Source organism: Styela clava, chromosome 4, assembly GCF_964204865.1.
Source record: "Styela clava chromosome 4, kaStyClav1.hap1.2, whole genome shotgun sequence".
Lineage (NCBI taxonomy): Eukaryota > Metazoa > Chordata > Ascidiacea > Stolidobranchia > Styelidae > Styela > Styela clava.
This window is the reverse complement of record NC_135253.1, coordinates 359,813-370,405: the sequence shown is the minus strand read 5'-3', so window position 1 is coordinate 370,405 and position 10,593 is coordinate 359,813. Positions and strand designations below refer to the sequence as shown.

The 10,593-nt window shown below is 36.2% G+C and overlaps 1 protein-coding gene across 2 annotated transcripts; it reads left to right on the top strand.

The window, feature by feature from the left end:
* The first annotated feature begins 3,197 nt into the window (after positions 1 to 3,197).
* LOC120326058 (electron transfer flavoprotein subunit beta-like) lies at positions 3,198 to 8,864 on the top strand. 2 transcript variants are annotated; one of them, XM_078112095.1, is made up of 7 exons: positions 3,198 to 3,383; positions 6,068 to 6,162; positions 6,278 to 6,341; positions 6,633 to 6,725; positions 6,916 to 7,044; positions 7,809 to 7,967; positions 8,536 to 8,719. In XM_078112095.1, exons 1-7 carry the CDS (start codon positions 3,333 to 3,335, stop codon positions 8,581 to 8,583), a joined length of 639 nt encoding a protein of 212 aa, XP_077968221.1. In that variant the 5' UTR covers positions 3,198 to 3,332; the 3' UTR covers positions 8,584 to 8,719. The 2 variants fall into 2 exon arrangements, with proteins under 2 accessions (XP_077968221.1, XP_039248208.1); XM_039392274.2 differs by having other exon boundaries at positions 3,207 to 3,383; positions 8,552 to 8,864.
* Positions 8,865 to 10,593: the final 1,729 nt, after the last annotated feature.

Genomic DNA, 10,593 nt, shown 5'->3' with positions numbered 1-10,593 from the left:
ACAGTATCCAGTATTTAACTTGATTGATTTTATGTAAACAAACTTGCTTCCTTTGTATTGTGTAAATTCAAACATAAATCAGAACTTGGCTGGTATTTATTAAAGTTTGAACACAACACAGGTCCGCCCCGAGAATACATTTCATCTCAAGTGAGGAGTCCACCGGTGTAGGAGGCTTGACAACAAATCATTTTCTTGAGTACGATATAATAAGTCAGGTACTAGTGGAATACATGGGTGTTTTGGTATATACTCAAATATTATATTTAAAAATGCACAATTATAGAGTTCATTTATTGCTTTAGAACAGGGGTCGGCAAACTTAAGGTTATTACGGGCCAACTATCAATACCTCCGGTAGCGCGCGGGCCGCATTATTTTCCGCCTGCGAACAATCGCCAACATTAAATTTTAAATCATGGGGCACTTACACCTTCTATTACTGTTTTGAAAGCCTGTCACAATTGGATGTGTATTCACTATCAAGCAATAGGCTACATTGTTCCTCTTTACTTATTATCAATGTGGAGGATGGTGTTGTTTCTGTTTCATGGCCAATGCGTCAAAATCAAATGCCAACTTTGTTGGGTAGCAGTAAGTCGTCCAAATGACGATCTGTACGAAGTTTATTCTTTGTGGCTCGTGCAATGCATTTTATATAAAGCTACTCACAGCAATATGTGCTTCCAAACGCGCAAAATGAGTTGTGGCGCAGCCCAGGGTCTCGGGGTCGCGTTTCGTATTTGCGATGAAACGTTTCTTAATGACATTTAACATTAAACCTCTTAATAACTGCGATGCTAACTTGGCATATTATAAGCAAACTTATTTTGAAATGCGTAAAAATGAAAAATATTTTTTCCGTTCAAGCACTTTGGAATGTTCGACCCTTGTCGAAACTCCACTTTGTTTCTCAGACATTTTCAAATTTTAAAAATTATCATTAACTTAACTTATACTCACAACGACGTTCAGCTATATAGTAAACGACATAGAACTGACGCTACATACTACAGACCAAGCACTGTACAGCAGTAGCCTATTGTTACCACATGAATCCCAATTGAGGCAATGATAAATTTAATATCAACTATGTTTTATGCATTAAAAGTCGGTTCGTTCGAGGGCCGCAGTTTTCCGACCCTACTTTAGAACAGGAGAGCTACGCCCAAATATATGGACACGTCTGTTCGCAGTACAGTACGTTTTACCGTACCGTCAGATCACAGTCTACAAATATATTCACACCAAGCGAAGCAGTACAGTCGGACACAAAATGGCGTCCGATGTCCGCAGAACGGTCGGTGATGTCATAGCAAACAAAAACAAATCGCACAGAGCTAACAAAAATATTTGAAATAAATAAAAGTAATAGCCTTCTGGAGAAAATTTTTATCTGTAACCACTGAAAATTTCAGAGCAATTGGTTCAGTAATCAAAGAGAAAACGACTTTTTAGATTTTCCACTAGGTGTCCAAAAGAACAACAACAACAACATAATATTGAAACGATCGCTATGTCCACTACGTGTCCAATAAATAGACGTCAACAACACCCGACAATGTGTATATATTCAACAACATATAGTTTTAGGCGGTGTCATTTATCCCATCTAAAGAAGGGGTGTGATTTAATAATATTCCGATTACAATAAAGTGAGAAAACAAGTAATAATGGTCAAAAAAATTGAGCGGTAAGAAACGCGATAGCTTCAATATGCCGAAGCAGATCTTGTATTTGAAATAGGATTCAGAACTTAAAATCACATTGAATTGAATCGACTTGCTATCGAATAGAAAATATTTCAGTAATTCGACTAACTTAAATTGGATGTTTGTGTATTGGGCTCTACTAGCTTGCTGGAATAGTTCCTGCTTCTCTTCATTGGTGTAAACCTAGTTTTGTTTGTGGAATACAGGAAAGCTTAGTTTTGTTTGTGGAAAATTAATAATTAACAACAAACAATTTAATGTATAAATGTATTTACATGTGAATAGCAACAGAATTATTTTACAGAGAAATCTTACCTAATCAATTTCTATCAGAAACCCCCAAAAAATATGATACGAATGAATATTTAAGTCCAGTTTCGAAAATTATTTTTTACGCATTTCGGAGAACCAATTTCTAATGTCTGCATCGAAACAACACTTTTCATTTAAGTGGAACAAATCAACGAATCTACCAACACTAACCCCAGACGAAATCATCGTAATGAAGCTCTTTGGATTCAATTTGTTCAGCGTATATAAAGTTTTACTAAAAACCTTGTCTGTCAGGTGCTTATTTTAGGTATGTATGTGTGGGGGTAGGGTTTATATATTTATCCCAGGGCAAAGAAACGCCGATAAGATGACTATTCCTATGGCGAACCACGGCCTCTTGTCCGGTTATTAGTTCATGCCGTGTATGAAATACGTGAATAGATTTACTGTATATATATTGCTAAATAAAAAGGCACTTGATAAATTCAACACCAACCACTCACATATATTCTTGTTTTCGACCAACGATAAATAAAGATCATACGAAATATGTATTTCTGTTTCGGAGTATTCAGAAAGTTGCAAAGTGCCCTGAATCAACAATTGCCCGATTTTTTTAAAATTTGTGCCCAGCTTTGCCCTATTTTAGAATTAATTTTTCAAATAAATCCAAAACTTGAGACGTTAGACTGCAGATTGCCAAACAGTATTGCTTCTTGTGGTATTGATAATGCTCAAATTGTCTTAGAAAAAATTCCATTTAAAAAAGTAAAGCATAGTAAGTTCTGGCAAAAATAATCTATGGAAATTGGAAAATATGGCGAAATCACCGAGAAGAATGAAAATTCGAACACCTGCGAAATTTGACACGTCTCCTCCAGCCACAATCGTTTTTGTTGTTTTACCAAATATATGTAAATTCAATCATACAAAATGTGTCTATTTAGTTTATTTTTTAAAAGTAATCAGAAACATTTTACGAAGTGCCTGAGATTTCACGAAAGCCCATTCGTCTGATTTTGAGCTGAGCGTTGCCATATTTTACGGTTGGAAAATTGATTATACCAGGAAAGAATGATTTACCTCCACAAACGAATATTATATTTCTATTCGATACAGAAAAGTATAAATCTATTCAAGATCTAATAACAACTGAAACCCCAACTAACTACGGAGAAAATTCAAAAATATGCCAGAAATAGTGCCTAAAAGTGTCTGGTTTTTGGGAGGCCAAGTTGTGTAGCTTCGCATTGGTGTTTGGCACACGTCTACCTATGGTTACGGTAATTTGTTTGTACCCCTGTTAGCAGTAAATTTCATTTGTCGCACGTTAAATATTATACCAAAATGGCCAGAGTTCTTGTTGGAGTGAAGAGAGTGATCGACTATGCTGTTAAGGTGAGTTCTAAATGTAAATTCTTAATACCTAATGTTAACGGCATACGAAACCACACCAAGACCATACGGTACCGGTACCTACTGACCTACTACCGGTACGAGTCCGATCGAACTCTGGAATACGCGTTTTTTTAGTTGTCTTGGGGGTCTAAAAAGCATTTCAAGCTATGGAAAATTGCTATCCATGATACGGAAAATTGATTTCATCTTTTTTACATTTTAAAAAGGGGATTTTCGGCCCGCAAAACCACCCCCTGGCTACGCCACTGTCGAGCTCTGTCACTTCAGCACATACCGTAGAACATTAATGAACCAAATTTCCCCAAACTTAGATTAATCTGCCTCCATACAATTGTCAAGCCCATGCTGAAAACAAATAATGAAATAATTGTTGAACTGGCTAACGAATCCCATACTCGACATGGACTAGTAACCAGACGAGAGGCCGTGGTTCGCTATATGATTAAGTCGTTTTATCGGCTTCCCTCACCCCGGGATGATACATAAATATTATCCTATTTCAGTATTTTTGTTTTCGTTATTCCAATTCCTTCATATTTAACAATCCAGCAATCAGACAATAGCCATGTCAGCATGTACCGTAATATTCCGAAAAAAAAATGGCCCTGTATGAGATTATCACTTCTTTATCACAGCCCAGCAGCTTGACATCGCTAACGGGTTCTAGCAAAGTTGACTCTGTAACTGCTTAAATAAAGACAAACAAAAATGTAATGTGAAGTACAGCCCAATTTTTTTTTTAAAGTCTGTCTCATGCGGAACTCTATACCCTATTTGGCATGAGACATATCTGCCTAGTTGAAAATATAGCAGGTTTGATTTCAATTAAATGCTTTTGTCGAGAACTGCCTTCCGCGCCAAATTTAAAATGCAAAATAAATGCGACCCTTCTGCCAAAGTTGTGGCCATGTAACCCTAAGATATTTCTTCATCAGTATGCTCACAGCAGTACAGTCTTGACAACACCGGTGTTTGGTTTATGTCTTTGAATGACAATAGGTAGAAGGAAAAATGGGAATTCAATCATAGCTGTACCTTGCAATAATGGAAAAATCTGATCTGTTTGTCGCAATACTTTCCCTTAAAGTATTCACTTTTTCACTATTTTTGATCTCTTAGGGCAGGGGTTCTCAAACTTTTGGTGTTGCGGAGCCCCTGAAAAGGTTGACCATTATTCGCGGAGCCCCAAAAGAAATGTTAAAATTGTAGCTTTCCGATAAATATTCCTGAGTAAGTTAAAAGTACTTAACTTAATTTAAAGGCTAAACCTTTTTTTGATGGGGTTAATGCAAGTCATAAATAAATCAAAATTTCAAAGATAAATTATATATACTCTTACTAAAGCTGTAAATTTGACGCTTGACAAACATATTAATAAACTAGGGGTCGAATCTTTTCCCTTTTGACATTTTCGGAAGACTTAAAACTAAAAGGCTGCTAATAACGTGCGCGATTGCATTTTGTTACAATCACCGATAGTTTTCGTCAGCATGGCATGTTAAACATCTTTACGCCAGTGTTTATTCTCCCTAAATCAAAAATTTTCTTCGGCTTATAGACGTATTGTTCCACAATGACGACGATAATTGCAATTTATTATGAGTTCAATGTGAAAAACATGTTACCATATATAGTCATCGGCGACGAAATGCTAAAAATAATAATTAATAATAAAGAGGTAAATCCGCAACTCAAATTTCTTGATTGAAAAACGGCATTCCAAAATATTAAATTTCAAAATAAAAGATCACACTATAAGTTTGGTTTTAGCAGACTCACGTCAGATTAAAAACGCTTTTATAGGCATTGTAAATCACAAAATTTGGTGTAATGTTAGGTTTTCTTTGGTTATTCGTAGTACAGTAACTGAGAAATCGAAACACAGTCAATTGTGTGCGCGATTTATCTTTTTTTTATTCTGAAACTACCGACGGAGCCGCATGCATTAAAATAAATTTCAATCGTATTTTGCCCAGATCTTGTGATTTTTTTAACGGCGATATCTTGCTTAATAATAATCTCGAGTGCAAAAGAACAAATCAAGTTTGACAAATTCCAAGATCGCAAAAATACGACTCCAATTTATTCATAGGTGGCAGTTTATCACATATTTTATGTTATTTTAGAATAGTATTCCTTCATTTTAGTAATCCTAATAGTAATCTCGAATGAAACTTGAGTAACTATGAGTACAATTGAATTATTACGACGAGACACTTTAAATGCTCGCATCGACCATACATTGAATATTTTACGCAACAGAAATCTCGTTATCCGTTTTTTATAATCGCAAAGAATGTTGCGCGGAAATTTCCGATTCAAATCCCCACCTCTTGAGAATCCTGGCTGCGCTCCAGCTTATAAATAATGTCATTTTTCGATTCCGCCTCTTTGCCATATTTCGAGGCTATAATGTTGTCAAATTTTATCAAAGCTGTTATTGTTTCTTTGAACAGTTACAAAACTAGTCATTATTTTAAAAATTAATCGGATAGCTCACGGAGCCCCTAGGTTTCTCTCGCGGAGCCCTGGGGCTCCGTACGGAGCACTTTGAGAACCTATGTCTTAGGGAAATATATGTTGATATTATGAAATAAAGTAATCAAACTGGCGAAGTAACTAATGCTTTTGTAACATTAAAACTCTTGATATCTTGTATTTAGATACGCGTCAAACCAGATAAAACTGGAGTTGTAACCGAAGGTGTAAAACATTCCATGAATCCTTTCGATGAAATTGCTGTGGAAGAAGCTATAAGGTATAAAAAATGTTCATTTTTCCTAAATAAAAATGTTCATACCATCAAGTGCCTCATTAAAACAGGTTCTCCATATCAATGAAACAACTGAATAAAAATGATGAAATATTTTCAGGTTGAAAGAAAAGAAGATAGCACAGGAAGTTATTGCTGTTACATGTGGACCAGCTCAGAGTCTTGTAATATTTTTTACAACTTTATTTTACAAAAATTCAGAAGAATGATTTTATGTGTAGATGAATTAAGACTTGTATTTTTTCCCCAAAATTCTGTTTCAGTAACTGAATAATTTTTTAATTGTCCGTAGGATGCTCTGCTTTTATTGGTAATTCAGCTTATCACTGGTAATGATTTAATATGTGATGCCAAAATCATGACCAACTTGATTACAAGTTGACGACTCTTTTAGAGACAAAATTTAATAAAATAATTGCTGCTAGAGATAAATGATGTAATTTATCTTTATGCAGGAAACCCTAAGAACAGCACTTGCTTTGGGAGCTGATAGAGGAATACATGTTGAAATATCAGGCAAACAGTATGAGGAAGCCGGCCCTTTGCAGGTTTGTACCAGTTGTAGTGGATCATTTGTTTGATCATTGTCAATTACTGTGTATTTGTACTCTTTCTTTTATGTGTACATGAACAGTACTGGTATTGATTCTTTGGTAATGATATCAAATTGTTACAAGATTGTTCACATAATTTCTGGTTGGTTTCAGCTTCTTGCACTAACCTTGCTCTCTGTTGCAGATTTCAAAAATTCTTGCCAAATTAGCAGAGAAAGAAAATGTCAATTTGATCATCTTGGGTAAACAAGCGATTGATGGCGATAATAATCAAACAGGTCAAATGACAGCAGCTCATCTTAATTGGCCCCAGGTTAGTTTCTTGATTTCATTGGAACTGACCGAGTCAGTGGTTCCCAAAGTGGGGTCCATGAAGCACATTCGGATGGTCCGCGAAAGAAATCTGTTATTATGGCTCATAGCTTGATTATACAAAAATTAAGTGCTCAAATTTGCAAATACCAATTTGTCGCCTTTTGCTGCTTCGGAATCACTGCTAGACACTGATTCTTCACTCACTGTTTCGATCACGCTGTCCCACGGAGAGAGTTCAATTGCTGCTAATACAAGTTAATTAACTGCAGAGGTGTAGCTGAAGCGCACGCTGCCTTTTTGCATGTTGGTTGGTATGGGAGGGAGTTACAGTAGGCACTAGGCAGTTATGCCAGCACGCTTTCAAATGCTGTTTTACAACGAAACATGTGCACCCATCTCATTAAACTTTGTCATATACTTTTTGTTTCTTTCATTGTTTTTCACTATACGACGCATTTATTTTTTGTTGTGATCTTTTAATGTTGGCCGGAAATCAATAAAAAAAATTGTGCAAGGGGTCCGTCATGGAATTCTTTCTAAAAAGTTTAGGAACCACTGAACTAAGTTGATATTATTTTTGAAATTTCAGACATGCTCAAATTTAATAAAAGTTTTTATATGATACTTCGTTCCTGTGAGCATTTTATGTTTGCAATAAATCTTGCATCGTTGATCGCTTGCAATCTAGCTTTTGATGGTGAAAGTGGTGATCAATCTTATACTTTCTGTTAGGCATAAGCTGAATGTATACAACTGTTTTAGGGAACATTTGCTTCTGAAATTACGCTTGAGGGTGAGACATTAAAAGTGTTGAGAGAAATTGATGGGGGATTGGAAACAATTGAGATCAAAATGCCTGCTGTCGTGACTGCCGACCTTCGTCTAAATGAACCAAGATACGCAACTTTACCTAATATTATGGTAATATCATTTTGATCTTTTTTGAATATATGCCGGTATTTGTGTTCTAACCATTGTCTGTATGACATGCAAGTACTAAAAATGCTGCTGCTTTCTTGTAGCCTTGGTATAAAATTCAGGACAGTTTGGGGAGTTGAAACCACCAAGATTCTAAGACTGCTCGACAGTAACTGTCGGCTCATTGCTTGAAATGTTCTTTCCATTGCACTTGTAATCGCTCTTCATCCATTTGCATATTTGAATCATATGTGGTATAATCTCAATGTTCTTTACCATTTAAAGTCCTCAAATCTGAAACCACTTGCTAGTTAGCAATTCCCCATCTGATCTGGGTTTGTTCATGCCAAATGGCGACAAAATGATTTTGTGAGCTGCTGTTCTCCCCGCTTGGTTTGAATTTGCCAAATGTCCGAAGTAACACCAGAGATGTCGGCAAAAAGTTACTGAGATGTGTGAGAATCACTCCAGGTTGATGGTAATTTTGATTCCAGCTCTAGTTTCTGGGCAAAAAGTTGGTCACTCAGTTCTGTTTCTGAGAACTTGCATACTGTACATTTGAAATTAATAGGGCAAATCATTTATAGAAAGCAAAGAAAAAGAAGGTGGACAAGGTTAAAGCAGAAGACTTAGGCGTTGATCTCACTTCCAAAGTTCAAGTTTTAGAAGTTTCAGATCCACCAGAGAGGAAAGCCGGAGTAATAGTAGAAAATGTTGAAGAACTTGTTGCAAAATTAAAACAAGATGGAAGAATATAATTTGATTAAATACCATAACTCGAGCCTTCTAATTATTTCTGACTGTTATATTATAATTTACTCTTCTACTGTGTTGTGATTTCTGAATTTCAATGTGCAAATCTTTTTGTTACATAAGAAATAAAATTATCCTGCGCAAATAGCCATTAGAATAATTTTTAGCTGATAAGTGAAGTCTCTCGTCCAAGGCTGTGAACATAATATACCTAGCATAGCCAGTTCACAGTCCCTGCTGTATGGCGTGCTTGACGCTGGGGTTAGTTGGAGACTATGTGAGCCATTTATGTTCGGTGAGAAATTTTCCCTACAGAAATTGTTCGAACTCTAGTTTTGTCATCCTAAATTCATTGAACGTGAAAAATGCATGCGACAAACTCCATGGAAATTTGTTTCTGGACACTTAGGACGTTTGCATGGCAATGTTTAAGAAAATCGGCGGAATACAGTTGACAAAAAACGACTTACTTGCCACGCTGCTTTGAGGAATTTTGAAATTGAAGGCTCGGCGGTTGCCCCATTTTACGTAATTACTGGTAGGTTACACATTCCTTGACCACGTCACGTCTATGCATCTGAAACAAGATACCGACTGGTTTCGAGTTTTTTTGGTAAACAAGGTAGATATTTAGATAATATTTAATGGGCATAGACGACATGCAAGAAAACGACCTTTCCAAGATCGGGAAATGCTCGGCGTGTTTGCCAATGTGCTGAGGGTGGCGGGCTTTAACCTACTCCCATGCATATGTGTTAGATTCGCTCGCATTGTCCGATCGATGTGTAGTATTGTACCAGTGCAATTCTATATCAAGCTACGCATTTGAAACAAATCAGAAAAATTATCACATGCTCACAGTCACAAATGTCTGTGGTTTGGCAAGGTTCGTTGTATTGCTTGACTGGTTAAATTGAAGGCTTCAAACGGAGTATGCTAAAAATGGCATGCATCATATATATATTTCGTAAGTTTAGTGTTTATTAGAGGCATTTATAAAAGCAGTAGAGAAATAAAATGAAAGTGGCCTTCAGTCGTTATTTTGCTTTTGGGCTTGGACAGTCCCCTATATAGAGCGCCAAGGTTGCGATTTACCATGTGGACAGGGGCGTGCCAAACTAGTCTGCTGCCCGGGGCGAATTTCTGATAATGCTGCCCCTTATACCTAACTTCTAAAAAATTTGGGTGATAAACAGATTATAGAGGTCGTTATACACGAGAATAAATCAAGTAAAATTAAAGTGAGAAAGAAACGTTTGTTTTATTAAAAGGGGGCATCACGAATGTTGCAATTGTAAAATAAAAAAATTTCTGGGGTCAAGGGTCGGGGAAACAACCCTTGTTGAATAACCATCACCACAGAACAGCTTGATACATCCCTGAAATAATTCAACATTTGATAAAAAGGTATGTCATTGACGTAGGCACTATGTTCACATCAATTGCCTATAAATACATTAGTAATATATATATTTGGATCATGTACAACGTCGAACACGCTACGAAATCTGCAATAATCATCGTGCCAGCCACCGTGGAATCTAATGAACATATCACAATTTTTATTTAGGACAAATGAATCACAATATTGATAGCAGAAAAAAAATATTGCGATCATGATATGAAATCCTCCTTCACGCTTGTTCCAAATTTTCGACTTACCCCAAATACTTCATATTTGGCCATTAGAACACACTCCGAAAAATAAATATATACTCGTGTTCTGTGAATATTATCAAATTCCCTTTCGTAATGAAATACAAGTTTCTCCATTGTCGAGTGCAAAACATAACGGTCAGTCTATGCTCTTTCCAGTGTGCTGAATGTATCAACAAGAACTTTGCAAATTGCAACTTAAGCAGGAAGCTATTATGAT

Bases quoted from the DNA above. Each gene is read 5' to 3' on its own strand.
- LOC120326058 (XM_039392274.2), top strand. From the start codon at position 3,333: ATGGCCAGAGTTCTTGTTGGAGTGAAGAGAGTGATCGACTATGCTGTT. The intron at 3,384-6,067 runs GTGAGTTCTAAA...TCTTGTATTTAG, and splicing joins TGATCGACTATGCTGTTAAG to ATACGCGTCAAACCAGATAA. The intron at 6,342-6,632 runs GTAATATTTTTT...ATCTTTATGCAG, and splicing joins GTGGACCAGCTCAGAGTCTT to GAAACCCTAAGAACAGCACT.